The sequence below is a fragment of the Ostreococcus tauri genome (genome assembly GCF_000214015.3).
Source record: "Ostreococcus tauri WGS project CAID00000000 data, contig chromosome 10, whole genome shotgun sequence".
NCBI classification, from domain to species: domain Eukaryota; kingdom Viridiplantae; phylum Chlorophyta; class Mamiellophyceae; order Mamiellales; family Bathycoccaceae; genus Ostreococcus; species Ostreococcus tauri.
This window is the reverse complement of record NC_014435.2, coordinates 190,851-208,364: the sequence shown is the minus strand read 5'-3', so window position 1 is coordinate 208,364 and position 17,514 is coordinate 190,851. Positions and strand designations below refer to the sequence as shown.

Here is a 17,514-nt window from a genome sequence, read left to right as displayed (position 1 = left end):
ATACCCGAAGAGTGTAACTCGAGGGTCGGTGACCCTCCCGCGGTATATGGATTTTGACACGGCGCACACGACGAGTCGTGAATCGACCTCTTTTGGGGGCTCTAAAATCCCGGCGAGGGGGTACGCGAGAGAAACGCGAGTCACGACCCGTCGAAGACCCCTCGTTGACGCGACGAGTCGCGATGCGATGGAGACCTGATTTTCTGGACCCGCGCGTGGCGACGGCGCGAGCGCGAGCGCGAGCGCGGACGCGGACGCGAACGGTTTCGTCTGCCGATCGCGCGCGCGCGCGCGTCGCGGCGTCGTAAGGAGGCGCGACGCTGGGGCGAGCAATGTTGACCGTAAACCCTATTTTCTAGGGTTTAGAAAACGCGGCGCGAGTTCACGCCGCGGATCGATTCGTCGACGTTTTTTCACTTTCCTCTCCAAATTTGAGCGATTTTCGTCGCGATTCGGCGTCGCAACGCGCGTTAAGGTGCAAATTGATGTGATTGCGTGCGATGTGAATCATCGATTGGTCTCCACAGTGCGACCGCTCGAGCGTCGACGGCGCGCGCGAGATTCGCGGTAACGACGGAAGAAGTTCGCGCGATCGAGAACTCCGCGTCAGGCGATCGAGCAAGCTGTCGTGCGGGGCAGCGTGACCGATTTTTGACGTATCTCCAGGTGGCATCGTGAATGCATCTTTAGTGACCGACGCAGTTGAACTGCGCGACATCTTCACCCTACCTGCCTCGACGCCGCACGAACGTTGTAAACAGTGACGACACCAATCACTGCCGATCTCGCCGTCTGAAAGCGTCTACAGCGTTCTCCGTCGTCCAAAAACTACTTTTTCCCATACATTTTTGAAAAAAATTTCTGCGGCCCGGAAATTGCTCGAATTTGCCGAAATTTGCCGCGCGCCGCGCGTCGTCGAACCGCTACCGCGAGCGTTGAAACGAGAGGTTTGAACCAACGGCACGTTAATGCTTACAACGCGCCCTCGAGTGATCGCTCGGACGGCGCCGGCGCGCGGGTCCAGAAAATCAGCTCTCCACGAATCCATATACCTTTTGCGGGGGGTAATTCCGGTTCCTGACTCGTCAATGGTACATGATACATACATTGTTCACGTCACGGGCATCAAAGGCAATGTCTTTAACATCGTATGGTGACCACGCGCCAGCGCTTACTTGTAAGACTATGTGGCACACGAGGGGGTCGGGAATGGGTCATGAATCATGAATCGTCGAGCTTTGGCGGCGACACCAGGGGTTCGTCCGTCGAGCGATTCTTTGCGTCGCTCCGACGAGCGAGAGACGTCGACGGCGGGCGCGGTCGATCGAGAGTGTCGTCGAACCGCGAGTGATCGAAGCGTGACGCTCGTGCGTGGATCGGAAGCGTCTCAGATCGAGAAAAGTCGACGCGTAGGTGGAGAGAAATGGCTGGGAGCAAGAAGAAGGCATCGACCGCGGCGGGCGCGCAAAAGGCCACCGCGGGCGGCGCGACGCGGTTCGAGGACATGTTCGAGGTGATCGATAGGGACCCAGACGGGAAGAAGTTCGACCGCGTGTCGAGGTACAAGTGCCGGAGCGAGTTCGACGCCGAGCTCACGATCGACGTCAACGTGGACGTGTACCCGCTGAGCGTCGGACAGCGGTTCTCCCTCGCGCTCGCGCCGACGCTCTCCCTCGACGGCTCCCCGGAGGACGACGCGTTCGATCAAAGCGGTAAGCCTTCTCTGGCGGACGGGTACGAGTACGTGATGTATGGGAAGTGTTACAAGAAGGTTGAGGAGAACGCCGGCGGGTTGACGCGCGCGAGCGCGTTCGTCTCCTTCGGCGGTCTACTCATGAACCTCAAGGCGGATCCCAAGAGCTTACAGGAAGTCGACGTGGACGATAGGATTTATCTCTTGATGCGCGCCGTGTGAGGTCGAGTTCCGCCGTGATGTAGTGTGTATAGCGAAGAAGAAACGGTTCCTTCGCCCGCGCGCGCGGGACTTCTCCTCCTCACGAGTCACCACTCGCCGATTCGGACACGCGTCGAAAACACCCGACATGCACGTTCGGCACCGCCTCGTCGGCACCGATCGCGATCCCGCACACGCATGCGCGCTGCGCTCGCGCGAACGACCGCCACCCTCCGCGCGCTTCCGCGTGCGCGCGCGCGTTCATCCCTTGAGCGCGTCAACCGCACGTCGCGATCGACATCCGCCATGCCGGTGTCGTCGTTACCGAACGTGCGAGAATTCAGCACGGATGGCGTCGTCCTCGTGGGCGATCTCTCGCAGGCGGACGTGCAGGAAGCGCTGAGCGATGGGAAGTTCGCGTCGTGGATATACATGAATCCTGAGAGCGATGCGAACTTCCCGCTCGCGGCAAAGAGCGCGCTGGGGGAGGCGTTTAAGCAAGTGACGGTGGAGGGATCGACGCTGACGAGAGGATTGGCGAACGCGCTGACCGAAGCGATGGAGACGTTACCGAGACCGACCATGGTGCAGTGCTCGACGGCGACGCGGGCGTCGATCGCATACATCTTGTACAAGGCGCGAGAGAAGAAGTGGCCGCAGGCGGGGGCGCTGCAGCGGGCGCGAGAGATGGGCTTGAAGTTTTTCTCTAAACCGCCGCTCGCTGCGTTCGTGCGCGACTCGTTGAGATCAGATGGTTTGATCTTCAGACAGTTGTTCGACACGAGCGGGAGTTCGACGTATACGTACTTGCTTGGGTGTCCCATTACGAAGGAGGCGGTGCTAATCGATCCGGTGAAGGAGATGGTTGAGCGAGACATCGCGGTGGTGGACGGCTTGGGACTCAAGCTGAAGTACGCCATCAACACGCACTGTCACGCCGATCATATCACCGGAACCGGTGACTTGAAGAAGAAAATTCCGGGATTAAAGAGCGTCATCTCCAAGGCGTCACTGGCGCGAGCGGATATGTTCGTCGAGCACGGAGACGTCATCTCGTTCGGCGCCGACTCGAGCTCCATCAACTTGGAGGTTCGCGCGACACCCGGGCACACCGACGGATGCGTGAGCTACGTATGCGATAATATGGTATTCACGGGTGATGCATTGCTCATTCGTGGGTGCGGTCGCACCGACTTCCAGGGAGGATCGAGCGAGAAGCTGTTCGAGTCGGTACGAAACCAGCTCTTCGTGCTTCCGGACGAGACGCTCGTGTACCCCGCGCACGACTACCAGGGACGAACGATGAGCACGATCGCGGAGGAGAAGGCGCTGAATCCTCGTTTAGGCGTCGCTAAGACGAAAGAGGAATTCGTCGAGATCATGAACAACTTGAAGCTTGATTATCCCAAGCAGATCGACAAAGCGCTTCCGGCGAACTTGAAATGCGGCATCGACGACTGAGAACGAGAAGCGAGACGCGCTCAAGACCGAGGGTCACAAACCTGAGCTCCAATAACAAGTAATAAAAACACAGGTATATCACATATCGCGAGAACCGCATCATTTTACACAAGCTAGTCTACATCTGCCGGTACAGTTGAGTCCCACATTGCGCAGTCGTCACCGTTCAGCGAAAACTCCACCTCCTCCTTTGTCTTGAGATCATAGCACTCCATGACCAGCGGCCCGCACGCGCTTGTCAAGACATCGAGCGATACGAAAATTCTCACAGCGCTCGCCGATGTCGAGGTCTTGAGCGCGAGCGCGTTCTCGTACGCGCTCGTCACTTCACTCGGCAGACTCGCACCGAGACTCGCATTCGCTCGCAACCAACCCACCGGAGACACCACCGTGGTCTCCGCCGCGCTCGTCTGACTGGCTAACCACGATACGACATTCAGGATGTCACCGTCCCACGGATGCGCGAACGCTACACTAATCTCTCGCGTGCCGTCCACGAAGCGCGTAGTCCCGTAGAGGATACCCGTAACCTGAGCCCGAGTCGTCTCACGATGATCGCGATTGACGTGTCCCCCGAACCGCTCGCGCATCGTCTTCCTCACAAACGTACGCATCGCCCCGTCACGAAACGTCACACGCACGGATCCGCTCGTCGAAGTCATCGAGGACGCGCGCGCGTCCGCGGCCCGCATGAACCGCGCCGCGTGGACGTACGCCTCTCCATCCTGAAACATCGACCGCATCGCGTCGTCGTCGTCCGGAATCGCGTAATCATCCGCATCCACCCGCACATCGTCCGTCTCCGCGTCCACGCCCACGACCGTCCGCACGGTCGTCGATCTGCTCGACCCGTCTCGCGCGCTCGCCTCCGTCGCGCGCCACGGGTACGCGGCGCGTTCCTCCTCGCTCGTTCCCACCGGTGCTCCTTTCGCGAGCGCGCTCGCGCGCAATTCCAAGAGCGTCGCTCGATCGTACCTCACGACCGCGTCGCTCTCGACGACGGGACCCGACGACGACGACGACGACGACGACGACGGTCGCTCGACCTCGACCACGCGCTCGACGCTTCGTTCCCTCGCCGCGCGCGCGTCCGTCGTCCACGCGCGATCGACCGCGAGGTACGGGTACGGAATCCCACGCTCGAGCGCTCGAGCGATGACGCCGCGCTTGACGAACGCCATCGCGCGCGCGAAGAGCGCGCGCGTCGTCAACTGTCGATGCGGTGGCTTAATCTCTTGCGCAACCGTGACGTACGGCACACCCGCGCGCGCGTCGTTCGAGCATGGCGTTCGTCGTCCCGATCGATCACTTCGCCGCGTACGCGCCCGTGGACGCCGAGTTCGTCGTCCAGGGCGCGGCGTCGAGCGATTCTTTAAATCACGAGCGATTGCGAGCGCTCAACGTCGCTCGACGGGCGTGCGCGACGAGCGACGCCGGTGACCCGGACGGGGCGCTGCGAGCGTACGCGCGATACGCGCAAGTCGCGAGCGAGGCGTCGGAAGCGCTGGAGGAGGCGGAGGCGGACGCACACGAGGCGGAGGCGAGCGCGCCGAGGTGGACGTCGACGCTGGAGGATGGGACTCGGAAAGTGGTCTCGAGCACCGGCTTGTACGGCGAGAAGTGCATGGCGATCTTCGGCGTCGGGGCGTGTCATCGTCGGTCGTGCGCGTACGCACTGAGCGAGCGAGCGAACGCGGATGGGGAGTTGGGGGAAGCCGCGGCGGAGCGGGCGGCGACAGAGGCGAGACGAGCCGCGGGCGCGTTCGAATACTTGTCGACGAAAGCTTTGCCGCCGCTGCGAGGACAGTTGAGCGCGGACTTGAGAGCGAATGAGCTCACGGCGTCGATGGCGGATGCTTTTCGTTTGATGTCGCTCGGTGACGCGCAGTCAACGGCGGCGCGGCGAGCGCGTGAGCGCGGAGTCAGTTGGAATTTGCGCGCGCGCTTGCACGTCGCGGCGAGCGCATTTTATCGCGATGCCGACGCGGTGTTACAGAATAATCGATGCGACTGGAACGGAGTGGATATTCGCGTCCTCGCGAGCGTGCTCTTCATGCGACGCGCGCACGAAGCGGAGGCGTATCTTGCGCACGGCGAGAGGCTCAGAGAACGCGAGCACTGCGGAGAAGCCATCGCCGCATGCAAGTGCGCTGAGGAAGCGTTGAAGGTGTGCTTCCGAGCTTCGAGAGAGTACAGCATGTGGGCGAGGTACCACGATGACATCTCCGCGAGGCATCAAACACTAGCAAAGACGGTGACGGATGAGAACTCCGTCATCTTCTTTCAAAAGGTGCCGCCGACCACCACACTCCCCGAGCCCGCGGTCGTCGCGAAGGCGATCGATTTTGAGTCGAGCGACGCGGTCAAGTTTTCGTTTTTCACGAATTAGCTATACAACGCGCGCGTGTAACATCTACATTTCTAGAAGCAGCTATATCGATCGTTTTGGAAAAATGTCTGATCGTTTGCCTTCGCCTCGAGCGCGGCGAGACTCGGAACGCGCCAAGTTCTCGGAATCGACGCGGGATAACACGCCGCACTCACGTTCGCGACCGCGCCCTCGTCAAACGGCTTCGAGCCGCTCGGCAAATCCTTCAGGTACGTCACTCGCTTCTGCGCGCTCACCTCCCACGTCGTTTGTCCGCTGAGCAATAAATAACTGTGAAACACCAACAGAAACATGACGAAGAGCAGCATGAGATTCAGGTATCCCACCGCGAGCGCGCTACCGACGTTATCATCGAACACCTCCCTCCACGTCGAGTGATTCACCGTCGCTCCGACGATGCCCGTGAGCGCCACGAAGGTCCCGTACGCCGCGTGCGCCGTCTGCGCCGCCAAAAACATCCAAAACCGTCCGTGATTCCTTTCCCCCACGCACGTCCCGACCCAAAAACAGTGATGATCAAACTTCCGTACACATTTATCGCACACTCGACAGTGTCTCGCTCGCAGCGGCGTGCTCGACGTGTCGCACCGCGCGCAGCCGCTTCCGGGCTCCGCGGCTTCTTCCAACAGTCGCTCCGCATCCGCCATCTCCGCGCCCGATACGTATCCAGGGTCGCTCCCGAGCACGCGCGCGAACGACGTCACCGCGAGCGTGAATAACGCGAAGAGCGTCCGCGCGGTCGACCTCGACGTCTCCGAGCGCGTTAAATCGTTCGAGTTCAGTCGCAGAGCGGTGAAACCGACGCCGTGGACCAGCGTGAACGCGACGAGAGCCAGACGTTTACGACGCTCGGGAGCGATCGCCCTGGATGTCGAGGCGTCCGAGCCGTCGCCCGCGGCGCGCTGGGCGAGTTTGCCGGCGACTCGGGCGAGCGCGAGGGGCATGGCGGACGAAGAGTGACGCGCGGACGGTTGGTTCGAAGCCAACTAACCGGTTTCGCGATTGTTTACATAGAACTACGCGTGTTTGGTGGGCGTCGTGAACGAGGGATCGGTGCTAGTGAGTCTACTGTTCGACTTCCGCGTCCAGGACGGTGAGCTCGCCTCGAGCTTCTCGCGAAGGCTGTGCACGAGGTCGACAGCGACTTCGCGCGGGTGACGTCTCGCTTGAGTCGGCTTGACGAGACGGAACGACGAAGCCTCAATGACGTTAGATCTCGAGTGCTTGGGCTCCGAAACGCTCGTCGAACGCGGTGAAAGCGTCTCGTTCGCGGCCCGACGACCCGCGAGCGCGGCTTTGCGAACGTTTTCGAGTTCATCCTCGGCGCGTTGAGCGCGCGTCTCAGCCTCGCGAACGCGCTCTGCGATAGAGTTTGGATCAGCGCGTATTGCCTCCAGCTCAGCCTCCGCCGCGCGTCGTGCGTCATTAGAGTCTCGAAAGCGCTGCGTCGCCACGTCGCGCTCAACTTCGGCGATGCGAATGCGCTCCTCGAGCGCGCGAAGTTGTTCGCTGAATTCTCGCCTCTTCATCGCACTCTTCGCCTTCAGCGCGACAGCATTTTCGTGCGCAGCCTCGCCCAGGGCATCTTCTGCCGAACGCATGCGATCCACGGCGTCCATGGCGTTCGCAATTTCCCTCGCCGCCGTTTCTTCCGCCTGTACTGCGCGCTCCTCAGTCAACTTTATCGACATTTTCAAGTCAGCCACCTCGCTTTGTGCTGCGTCGAGTTGCGCGCGGAGTACGTCGCGTTCTCCCTCGAGAACACGTATGCGCGCTCGAGCACTCTCGAGCGCTCCCTGCGTCGCCCCACGCATACCAGACTCAGCCGCTAATTTGGAATCCAGCTCGGCCGCAACGAGCGTGGCTTCGCTCTTTGTTGTTTTCACATCCTTCTCCAACACATCTACGCGCTGTGCGGCGTACGCTCGCACGTCCCTGTGACTCTGACGAAGCGTTTTAGGAGTCATCGACGGTGAGGGCGACTGCGCGAACGCGGCATCGCCGCTCAACTCCAGGCGCTCCCACCGTTTCTGCGCGGATTTCAATTCGCGGCACTTTGCCTCAGCCAAATCCGCGCGAGAGCGCGTCTCGCGAAGGCGCTTTTCGAGCGCCTCCGACGTCTTCTTCTGCTCCACCAACGCGTTTCTCGCGCGCTGCGCCTCCTTGAGCGCCTTTTTCTCCATCGCGTGGGACTGCTCGTATAGCTCGGCGGTGACTTCGATGCCATCTCTCGTTCTCGTGACGCGCAACGAATTCTCCGCGCTCGCACGCGCAATCTCCATCTCCGCTTGCAACTCCTCGATCTCTCTCCCGTGCGCCTCTCGCTCGCGTTCGAGCATCTCTTCGAGCGCCGCCTTCTCCTTCTCTCTCGTCGCCGTCTCCTCTCGCGCTTTTCTTCGACTCTCGACAACCTCCTCCAGCGTCCTCCCGAGCGCGTCCATCTCCGCTCGAACCTCTCTCACCGCTCGTCCCGCCTCCGCCTCCGCCTTTTCCCGCTCGCGAATCCGCGCGCGCGTCTCCTCCACAGAATTCTCCAGCTCCACCTCGAGCTCGGCGCTTCGCTCGCGTTCGCTCCGCAGCGCGCGCGTGGCGCGTCGCAACAACGCCACGGTCTCCGCGTACCGTCCGTCATCGTCCCGATTCCCGACGTCCGCGCGATCGCCATCGCATCCATCGTCCTCGCGACGCTCTCGAGCCACCGCGTCCGTCGTCGTCGTCGTCCTCCTTCTCGCCACCGTCGTTCGCCCGCTGACCGTTGGCGATGATTTCTCCGGCGTCGCGCGCACCGTCGCCGCGAGCGCCTCCAACGCCGTCGGCTCGCGCGTCGCGACGTTCCCATCGATCGCTTCGAGCGGGGCGCGCGCGGGGACGCGCATGACGCTCTGAGGGACGCTTTGTCTCGTCGTCGCCGCGCGCGTGGAACGGTCGGATCGATGGTGTTCTCGTGACAGACGTCTCGGCGCCACACTACGTGTTTCCATCTGTCCGAGACGTTTTTATCGCCACGCGGCTGCAATCCCGATTTAAACTACAATAAAAACCCCGCGCGTCGGTCGGCGCGCGCGCACGGCGCGACGCGCGATCGCGCGCGCGCGATCGAGCATGCTCGGTGCGACGTTCGCCCGAGACGGGCGCGCGCGTGGGTTTGATGACGCGACGAACGCGAGATTCACGACGAATCAACGACACGATGGCGATCGAGCGAAGACGACGAGGGACGACGCGTCCCCGGGCGCGCGGTGTGGACACACGCTCACGGCGCTGCGTTGGAATCAGCGCACGAAGATTGTGTGCTTTGGTGGGGCCACGGAGCTGGAGGGGGCGAGCGCGAGCGCGCTGGGTGACGGGAGAGGAGGGAGTCCGCTGCACGGCGGCGGACGAGACGGAACGAACTGGGTGAAACTGAGCGGCGCGACGAGCGATCTTCGCGTGTTCGACCCGCAGGGTGGGGAGTGGGACGAGCTGAAATGCGGTGGGGACGTGCCGAGCGCGAGAGCGGCGCACGGGGCGGCCACGGTGGGTGGGATGCTCGTCGTGCACGGAGGCATCGGTCCGGACGGGTTGGCCGACGGCGACTTGTACGTGTTGGATCTGGCGACGAAGGATCCGAAGTGGCATCGCGTGCACGTCAAAGGGGATGGTCCGGGGCAGAGGTACGCGCACGTGTTGAGTTTCGTCGCGCAAAGATTTTTGGTCGTCATCGGCGGTACAGATGGGTCCAAGTGCCTGGGCGACACGTGGGTGCTCGACACCACGACCAAGCCGTACGCGTGGAGCAAGTGCAACCCTACGGGGCCGACTCCGAGCCCTCGAACGTATGCGAGCGCGAGTACGCGCACGGATGGGTTGTTGCTCCTGTGCGGTGGACGCGGCGCGGATGGCATGGCGCTCAACGATGCCTTCGGTTTGGCTAGGCACCGTGACGGACGTTGGGAGTGGGCCGAAGCGCCGGGTAAGGCCCCGACACGTCGGTTCCAACACGCCACCGCTTTTGTGGACACGAGGTTGCACATAACCGGTGGTGCGTCCGCGGGGGGACAACTCGTGCCCGAGGAAACGACGATGTCGATGCTTGACACGTCCGCGGGCGGCAGCACCGGGTGGCGCGAATGCAAGAGAGACGGGCCAAAGACGGGCTTAGTTCAAGATGCGAATGCGCTCGTGGGGCCACGATGCCGCCACGCGAGCGTATCATACGGTCCATTCATTTTCGTTCACGGTGGCTTGCGAAACGGCGCGCTGTTGGATGATTTGGTCGTACTCGAGGAGCCTCCAGAGGAGAGCGGCACTACGCGAGCCGAGCGCTCTCGAGAGTTCGCGACGCTCATCGACCCGAACTCGTTGGCTTGGCGTAACTGGCTCACCGATACCGGTCTGGCGGCGGAGATTCTTGGGATGCATTCTCCCAGGAACACGCGCGACACATTCGCCATCAATACTCAACGCGACGCGACGTACTCGAATGGATCGTTCAGCTCGCCTAGCTCGCCGCCAGAGGTTACGTTACGTCCGCTCGGAGGCTCGCCGAGCTCGCCGGACTCTCCGGAGGGCATGAACGCGAATGCCGAGCAAGAGTTGCGTCACGCGAGCGCACAAGAGGCAGCGGCGGCGCTCGACCTAGTGGCTCGACGGAAGTTTTCGCTCGGCGGGTCCGATTCCGGCTCTCCTGGCGGATCATCCGTGCACACGCCGTCTCCAGGTTTCGCCGGTCTAGGCTCACCGGGCGATGCGCGACGCACGCCAGCTTCGGAGGTTAGGTTGCATCATCGTGCGGTTGTCGTCGCAGCCGCTCCGTACGACTCGGAATCGAAGTCGACCCCTCGCGGGGTGGCGAGCATGGTGCGTCAACTGTCCATCGATCAGTTTGAGAACGAAGCGCGGCGCATCGGCACTCCGGGAGCGGACATGTATACCCCAGGAGACACACCAGCGAAGTTGGCTCGTGCGAGACGCGCCGCTGAGCTCGGGGCGCAACCCGTGCACAGGGTGGTGATCACGCACTTGCTTCATCCTCACACATGGGAACCAAGCCAAGATCGACGCTTCTTCCTCAACGCGGCCGCGATCAACGAGTTGTGCGATGCCGCGGAGCACTGCTTCAAGAATGAGGAAACTGTATTGCGGGTCAACGGGCCGGCGAAGATCTTCGGTGACCTTCACGGTCAGTTTGGGGATTTGATGCGTTTATTCGCGGAATACGGCTCGCCATCCACCGCGGGCGACATCGCGTACATCGACTACGTCTTCCTCGGCGACTACGTCGATCGTGGTGCGTACTCTTTGGAAACCATTTCGCTTTTGCTCGCGTTGAAGATCGAGTACCCGAACTCCGTGCACTTACTCCGCGGGAACCACGAAGAGTCCGACATAAACGGGCTGTTTGGATTCCGCATCGAGTGCGTCGAGCGCCTCGGCGAAGCTGTTGGCGATCAAGTGTGGCGAAGATTCAACAGTCTGTTCGAGTGGCTTCCACTCGCTGCTGTCATTGAAGATCGAATTTGTTGCATGCACGGCGGTATCGGGCGAAGCGTGACGCATTTGTCGCAGATTAACGATCTTAAGCGTCCGCTGACGATGGAGAACGGCGGCGTAGAATTGATGGACATCCTATGGAGCGATCCGACGGAGAACGACGGCATCGAGGGCTTGCGCCCGAACGCTCGCGGGCCCGGACTCGTGACGTTCGGTCCCGATAGAGTCAGGGCGTTCTGTGAGACGAACGGGATTCAGATGATCGTTCGCGCGCACGAGTGCGTCATGGATGGTTTCGAGCGCTTTGCCCAAGGTCAGTTGCTCACCGTGTTCAGCGCCACCAACTACTGCGGCACCGCGAACAACGCGGGGGCAATCTTAGTGCTCGGTCGAGACTTGACGCTCTATCCCAAGCTCATTCATCCCTTGCCTCCGATCGCGATGGAGTCCTTGTCTCCCTCCGACCGCATCGACGACAACCTCTGGCTCCAAGACGTCAATCGAGAGCGACCACCTACGCCGCCACGCGGTCGCTTCGGCCAGAGTCAGCCGACGATCGGTCTCATCAACCCGATCTAGAATATTTTAGGAACGCGCGCGTTGTTAAGATTCCCAAACGACTCATTCTACACGTTCTCTCCAATCCTCATTACAAACTTCCAAACTTGCGACGATACTCGCCGAGCTCGCGCTGCATCGACGCGTACTCCTCGCTCACCTCCCGTCTCACCGCCTCCTCCCCCATCGCCACGAACGGAAGTTCCAAAACGCTCACCAACCGATGTCCACCGTCCTCGACAATCTCCAATCGCGCCCTCCCATCGCTCTCGCACGAGAGCACGCTCAGTCGTCCGTCGCCGTCCTCCGAGAGCGCCCGCGCGCACGTCTCCGCCAACCCCACGGCGTCCCGCAGCGTCAGCGTCTGCTCCGCCTTGATGCCATCGAACACCTCCCGCGTGATCACGCGCTCGTATCTCCAGTGCGTCGCCCGTCCGTCGACCGGAACCAGCGCCACCGTGACGCTCGAATGCGTCGTCGCGCGCCATCGAAATGTAAAACCCATGCGTTCGCTCACGACGTGTTTTCGCCCGTCCGCGCTCCGCGCGACGACGCGCAGCGCGCACGAGACCTCCGAGTTCGCGTCGGTGGCGTCGCGCGGCATACCGCGGGCGACCGCGAATGGCGAATGCGTCATCGACGTGCGCGTCATCGATGCGACCAATCAGGGTTTACGTGATGGGCGACGAACACGCTGAATACGAACACCGACCGCTCCGCCGGAGCCAATCGACCCATCGCGCGCGGCGATCGTCGCACCGCGGCGCCCGCGTCGCGCGCGAGACGTCGGAGACCGGCGCGCGAGGCGTCGGAGACCCGCCGACGGGCGCGCGCGCGCGTGGCGCGCGACGCGTGGCCCGGCGCGGCGACGCGGTGGTGGATGCCAAAGACGGACGATTCGACGCATCGACGGACGCGGCGCGTCGACGACGACGACGACGACGCGATGCCGCCGCGATGGCGCGAGCCGAGGACGGACGCGAGCGATGACGCGTTGGCGAGCGAGTTGTTCGACGCGTTACGGGACGAGGTGCGCGATGGAGCGAGCGATGGATTGGAACGGTCGGAGCGATGAGATATTTAGACACGCGGACGCGAACGCGCGCGGGACTGACGAACGGTGACGATGACGACAGGGAGTGTTGGGATACGCGAACGTGGACGATATATTGGGACAGGCGAGGTTTGAGGGCGAGGACGCGTTCACGCGGGAGTTTGCGGAGTCGCGGCGGGCGGCGACGACGAGCGGGAAGAGCGAATCGCCGGACGCGCTGGGTGGGTCGTTTACGCCCGCGTTCGGGACGCCCGATCGCGTGCGTTTGCGAGATGCGACGGGTTTCGGGGTCGGTGATGCGATGGGTGAGCCACGGGTCGGAGTCGCGCACGCGGGGGCGAGCGCGTCGACGGCGAGATACGATCGAGACGCGGCTGAGGCTTCAATGCAGGCGGCGGCGAAATACGTAATCGAAGCGCGCGCGTCCATCGCGGATGCGCGCGCGAGTTTAAGAGCCAGGGGAGATGCGAGCGCGAGAGATGAGGTAGATGCTATGTATTCGACGCCGAAAGCGTCGACGAGCGCTCGGAAGACGCCCGCGGGACAGACGCCGACAACGCCATCCGCGCAGACGCCTGGAGAGCGAGAGCAAAAGGGCCTGCGGCATTTTAGCATGCGCGTGTGCGAGAAAGTGGAGGAGAAGATGCACACGTCGTATAATGAGGTGGCAAATGAGCTCGTGGAGGAGCTCAGGCTCGCGGCGCAGCAGGCGAACACGGAGTTTGATGAGAAGAACGTGCGGCGCCGCGTGTACGACGCGCTCAACGTGATCGAGGCTGTGGGCATAATCACGAAGAAGAAGAAGGAGATTTTCTGGAGCGGCTACCCGCCGGGATGCATGAAACCCGGGGAGCTACCCCCGAAGAGGGCCGGAACGACGGGAACGCCCGAGGCTACAACGCCGAGGACGGCTGCGCCGACCTGGGCGACGAGTGAGGCCGGAATCGAAGAGTTCGAGAAGAAGGTGAACCATCTTGCAGAGCTCGTGGAGCAACACGACGCCATCATCGCGCTCGTCGATCGTAACCGCGAAGCAATGGCGAAGTCGAACGGTGCGCCGATAACGGGCATTCAACTCCCATTCATTTTGATTCAAACCAAGGCGGACGCAGAGGTGGACGTAGAAATTTCAGAGGATCAAAGACACGTGCATCTGGACTTCAACCAGACGCCGTTTCAGATCCACGACGGATTCCACGTCTTGACAAAAATGATCAAACAGCATCCGATCCGCATCCCGAGAGAAGACGCGGGTCCGAGTGGGTTGGACACGACCGGTAAGTCGACGGAGACGAACGAGGAGCCGGCAGTCAAGCGCAAAACAACAGCCGCGTCGCCACTCGAGGAGAACACCGGGGTTACAGGGAAGCGAACAAAGAAGAGTTGAAGCCGTACGGGTCGTGGCGGTGAATAACTTCACAACCTTGTAAAATGGAGCTCGTGCATGGAACGATAAAAATCCGGTCCTAGTCCTAGTCCTACGTGCGTAGCGAGGCCACGATGATTGATGAAGCGACACATCGACCTCGATCACAACCTGTCGATGATCTCTTGGATCTCCGGATCGGAATACTTGACGTAATTCGGCGCTATGCGCGCGACATCTACGTTGGTGACGTTCACCTTTTCTTCCATCACCGCCTTGAGCGTCTTCAACGCCAACGTCTCCGCCTCCTTGAGCGTGAGATCTTCCCTGTACTCCTCCTGCAACGCAGTCTGCGCTCCCTCGCTCCCACTTCCGATCGCCTTCGCCTTGTACTGCATCGCCGTCCCGCTCGGATCGGTGTGCACCAAGTGATACCCGTCGTCGTCCTTTCCGCCCACCAGGAGCGCGACGCCAAACGGCCGCGACATCCGCTTCTCCCCCTCTCCAGCGAATGACATCGCGAGATCGCACAACGACGACGTGCAGGACAACACCGGCATCGGTTCATTATAGGTAAAGTAATGATTCTGACACTCCGCGCGTCCGTGCTCCACCATCGTCCACGCGTCCGCCGTCAACCCGCTCACCGCGCATCCGATGTGCGCGTCGATCTCCGCGATCTTCTCCAAAGACGACGAGTCCATCAACGGCGACGTCGCGCGCTTCTCCACCGCGAGCACGACCCCTTCTTTCGTCTTGATCGCGATCGCGGTCGACCCGAGCTTGATCGCCTCGATGGCGTACTCCACCTGAAACAAACGACCCTCGGGCGAGAACGTGTTCACGCCGCGGTCGTACTCGGATCTCGTGGCGAACATGACGCGTGCGACCCCCCGCGCGCGTTCGTCGACCGAGCTCGAGGCGCGCGCGCGACGCGATGACGCTCGGAGACGCGACGGCGTGGTTCCAACAGATCTCGATCGTTCGTTTTGGAACGAACGTGTGTACTGTTTGGTCACACGTACGGGTTTGGCAATCACCTCGGATCGCGCGACGACGCGCCCCGCACACGCGCGCGCGTCGCTCGATCACCGCTCGCGCCGTCGACCATGGGCGCGCCGTCGTCCGCGTCGGACCCGACGTCGATCCGCGCGCACGTGTGGTCGCCCTACGGCGGGTGGTTCGCCGATCCGAAGGGCTGGCGACGAAACACCGCGCTCGGGTTCGTCGGGCTCGGCGTCTTGGCGTTCGCGACGTGGGATTTCTCGCGTAAGCGGGAGAAGCGACCGATCTATCCGGCGCATCGCGTGCCGTCGCAGATGTGGTCGAACGCGTTCGATGAGAACGGACCGAGGGCGAAGTAGAAAGCGGCGACGGGACCTAGGGAAACGAGCGGAAGAAGCGGACGAGAAGGCGTGGGCGAGTCGAACGCGTTGTAACATGAAGTGATAAAAATAATTGCAAGAGTGATGTGTGGTGTTTCACGACGACGCCGTGTAAGCATACAGAGTGACAGCGCCTCGCGCGTTTCGATTCAACGCGTTAGTCCGCGCCGTGCGCCGCGACAACCATGTTGTTGATCCCGCAGCTGCCCTTGTCCTTGCAAATCCTGTAGTATCCACCCTCGCCCCACGCTGGGGACCACGAGTTCTTGACGATCCAGTAAGGCTCTTGTTGCCAGCGAACCGGGGCAAAGCCGCTTGAGCCGTAGCCGACGATGAGAACGCCGTGATCGAGCGCCTCCGAGTCGCACAACCACGGGCACGCCACGCCGCCGATATAGGTCTGCATCCATGCGGCGTTGATACCGATGGAAAGCGGACCGTGCTTGACCAGTGCTGCCGCCATTTGTTTCTCGTCCGAGCTCACGTACGAAAAGTTCTTGAGCGTGGCGCCGAGCGTGCCTTCGTCCGCCTTGCACTCCCCCTTCTCACCGACGTATGGATACGACTTTTCGGTATCGATCCCGCCGTGTTCGACGATATACTCCATCGCATTCGACGGCAAGCCGCCGTTGCATCCAGAATCGCACGCGTTCGGGACGTCAGGATCGCACCCGACGTCGCAGTCAAGGAGTTGTTGCTCGCTCAGCTCGACGAGCTTCCCGGTGCTGATGAAATGCGCGCCCTCGATCGCACCCGTGGTCGAGAACGTCCAGCAGCTCCCACACTGCCCTTGGTCCTTCACTCGGGACACCGCACCCTTGAATCGCCAATCGAACTCCGCCGGCAGATGCTTCGTAGGCAAGTCTTCGATGACGCCGCCTCGCGCGCGCACCTTCTCTCGATGCTCGCTCGACAACTTGACGTGCCCGAGGTATCGCTCCGCGAACTCCTCCGGGGTCAAATCACTGAATCGCGTCACCCCGTGTTTCGCGCTCCCTCGATCGTTCGCCTGCTGCGTCGCCGCGCGAATTAAATTCTCGCCGAAGATCTCCAACCGTCTCGCGTATTCTTCCGCCGTCTTCGTCGCGTACGCCGCGCGCTTACCGTGCGCGTCCAGAAACGTCTCGAACGTCTTTTTCAATTCCTCACCATCCTCGACGAGCGCTTTCGCCGATGCGAGCGCGTCCGAGACCCTCGATTCCACACCGTTGACGCGCGACGCGATTCCCACCGAATCCCTCCCTCGCACCGCCCTCGCGCGCGCCCCCGTGGTCGACGCGGCGACGCACGCGACGACGCACGCCACCGCGGTGCGCAATCGTCGCGCGCGCGAGCGCGGACGACTCGCGGGCATCGTTCGCGCGGTCGATTCTGACGTCGACGCGTCGACACCGCGTCGACACCGCGTCGACACCGCGGCGTCGCTCGTCGACGCGTCGACGCGCCATGTCCCTCGCCGCGCGCGCGCCGATCGCGCGCGCGCGACCGCCGGTGACGCGCGCGCGCGCGGGGTCGCGGACGCGCGCGATGGCGATCGAGCGCCTGGGCGTGGACGAAGATGCGAAGTACTCGCAGGTGGTGGTGCACGGTGAGACGTGTTACTTCGCGGGACAGGCCGAGCTGGGAGACGGGATCGAGGCGCAGACGCGACGGACGCTGGAGGAGTGCGATCGAGTGCTCGCGATGGCGGGCACGGATAAGACGCGGTTGTTGAGCGTGACGGTGTGGCTGAAGGACATGGGGGATTACGCGGCGTTTAACGAGGCGTACTTGGAGTGGATCGATGGAGGGCACAAACCGGTTCGCGCGTGCGTGCAGAGCGAGATGGCGCTGCCGGAGTATTTGGTGGAGATTCAGATGATCGCGGCGAAGAAATAGAGGAGACGCGCGCGTCGCTCGAGCGCCCGCGCGCGGATGAAACTTTTTTAATTCGTT

General features: G+C 62.2%; 13 protein-coding genes across 13 annotated transcripts; 7 read left to right on the top strand and 6 right to left on the bottom strand.

The window, feature by feature from the left end:
- Positions 1 to 1,423: 1,423 nt before the first annotated feature.
- On the top strand, positions 1,424 to 1,915 carry OT_ostta10g01270 (RNA polymerase, Rpb8; the record flags this gene model as incomplete). The annotated part of the gene is made up of 1 exon (XM_003081512.2): positions 1,424 to 1,915. One exon carries the CDS (start codon positions 1,424 to 1,426, stop codon positions 1,913 to 1,915), a length of 492 nt encoding a protein of 163 aa, XP_003081560.2.
- Positions 1,916 to 2,200: 285 nt separating this feature from the next.
- Positions 2,201 to 3,355, top strand: OT_ostta10g01260 (Beta-lactamase-like; the record flags this gene model as incomplete). Its single annotated transcript, XM_022983132.1, has 1 exon — positions 2,201 to 3,355. The coding sequence occupies one exon, from the start codon at positions 2,201 to 2,203 to the stop codon at positions 3,353 to 3,355; it is 1,155 nt and encodes a 384-aa protein (XP_022839770.1).
- A 113-nt stretch (positions 3,356 to 3,468) lies between these two features.
- Positions 3,469 to 4,536, bottom strand: OT_ostta10g01250 (unnamed product; the record flags this gene model as incomplete). Its single annotated transcript, XM_003081511.1, has 1 exon — positions 3,469 to 4,536. One exon carries the CDS (start codon positions 4,534 to 4,536, stop codon positions 3,469 to 3,471), a length of 1,068 nt encoding a protein of 355 aa, XP_003081559.1.
- Positions 4,537 to 4,637: 101 nt separating this feature from the next.
- Positions 4,638 to 5,744, top strand: OT_ostta10g01240 (BRO1 domain; the record flags this gene model as incomplete). The annotated part of the gene is made up of 1 exon (XM_003081510.2): positions 4,638 to 5,744. One exon carries the CDS (start codon positions 4,638 to 4,640, stop codon positions 5,742 to 5,744), a length of 1,107 nt encoding a protein of 368 aa, XP_003081558.2.
- Positions 5,745 to 5,776: 32 nt separating this feature from the next.
- Positions 5,777 to 6,688, bottom strand: OT_ostta10g01230 (Zinc finger, DHHC-type, palmitoyltransferase; the record flags this gene model as incomplete). The annotated part of the gene is made up of 1 exon (XM_003081509.1): positions 5,777 to 6,688. One exon carries the CDS (start codon positions 6,686 to 6,688, stop codon positions 5,777 to 5,779), a length of 912 nt encoding a protein of 303 aa, XP_003081557.1.
- Positions 6,689 to 6,760: 72 nt separating this feature from the next.
- Positions 6,761 to 8,620, bottom strand: OT_ostta10g01220 (unnamed product; the record flags this gene model as incomplete). The annotated part of the gene is made up of 1 exon (XM_003081508.2): positions 6,761 to 8,620. One exon carries the CDS (start codon positions 8,618 to 8,620, stop codon positions 6,761 to 6,763), a length of 1,860 nt encoding a protein of 619 aa, XP_003081556.2.
- A 226-nt stretch (positions 8,621 to 8,846) lies between these two features.
- OT_ostta10g01210 (Serine/threonine-specific protein phosphatase/bis(5-nucleosyl)-tetraphosphatase) lies at positions 8,847 to 11,795 on the top strand (the record flags this gene model as incomplete). Its single annotated transcript, XM_022983131.1, has 1 exon — positions 8,847 to 11,795. One exon carries the CDS (start codon positions 8,847 to 8,849, stop codon positions 11,793 to 11,795), a length of 2,949 nt encoding a protein of 982 aa, XP_022839769.1.
- Positions 11,796 to 11,865: 70 nt separating this feature from the next.
- OT_ostta10g01200 (unnamed product) lies at positions 11,866 to 12,378 on the bottom strand (the record flags this gene model as incomplete). Its single annotated transcript, XM_003081506.1, has 1 exon — positions 11,866 to 12,378. One exon carries the CDS (start codon positions 12,376 to 12,378, stop codon positions 11,866 to 11,868), a length of 513 nt encoding a protein of 170 aa, XP_003081554.1.
- Positions 12,379 to 12,720: 342 nt separating this feature from the next.
- On the top strand, positions 12,721 to 14,215 carry OT_ostta10g01190 (Transcription factor DP; the record flags this gene model as incomplete). Its single annotated transcript, XM_022983129.1, has 2 exons — positions 12,721 to 12,804; positions 12,911 to 14,215. The coding sequence occupies 2 exons, from the start codon at positions 12,721 to 12,723 to the stop codon at positions 14,213 to 14,215; spliced, it is 1,389 nt and encodes a 462-aa protein (XP_022839768.1).
- A 143-nt stretch (positions 14,216 to 14,358) lies between these two features.
- OT_ostta10g01180 (Proteasome A-type subunit) lies at positions 14,359 to 15,072 on the bottom strand (the record flags this gene model as incomplete). Its single annotated transcript, XM_022983128.1, has 1 exon — positions 14,359 to 15,072. The coding sequence occupies one exon, from the start codon at positions 15,070 to 15,072 to the stop codon at positions 14,359 to 14,361; it is 714 nt and encodes a 237-aa protein (XP_022839767.1).
- A 231-nt stretch (positions 15,073 to 15,303) lies between these two features.
- Positions 15,304 to 15,558, top strand: OT_ostta10g01170 (unnamed product; the record flags this gene model as incomplete). Its single annotated transcript, XM_003081502.2, has 1 exon — positions 15,304 to 15,558. One exon carries the CDS (start codon positions 15,304 to 15,306, stop codon positions 15,556 to 15,558), a length of 255 nt encoding a protein of 84 aa, XP_003081550.2.
- Positions 15,559 to 15,736: 178 nt separating this feature from the next.
- OT_ostta10g01160 (Cysteine peptidase, cysteine active site) lies at positions 15,737 to 16,933 on the bottom strand (the record flags this gene model as incomplete). Its single annotated transcript, XM_003081501.2, has 1 exon — positions 15,737 to 16,933. The coding sequence occupies one exon, from the start codon at positions 16,931 to 16,933 to the stop codon at positions 15,737 to 15,739; it is 1,197 nt and encodes a 398-aa protein (XP_003081549.2).
- Positions 16,934 to 17,106: 173 nt separating this feature from the next.
- On the top strand, positions 17,107 to 17,457 carry OT_ostta10g01150 (Endoribonuclease L-PSP/chorismate mutase-like; the record flags this gene model as incomplete). The annotated part of the gene is made up of 1 exon (XM_003081500.1): positions 17,107 to 17,457. The coding sequence occupies one exon, from the start codon at positions 17,107 to 17,109 to the stop codon at positions 17,455 to 17,457; it is 351 nt and encodes a 116-aa protein (XP_003081548.1).
- Positions 17,458 to 17,514: the final 57 nt, after the last annotated feature.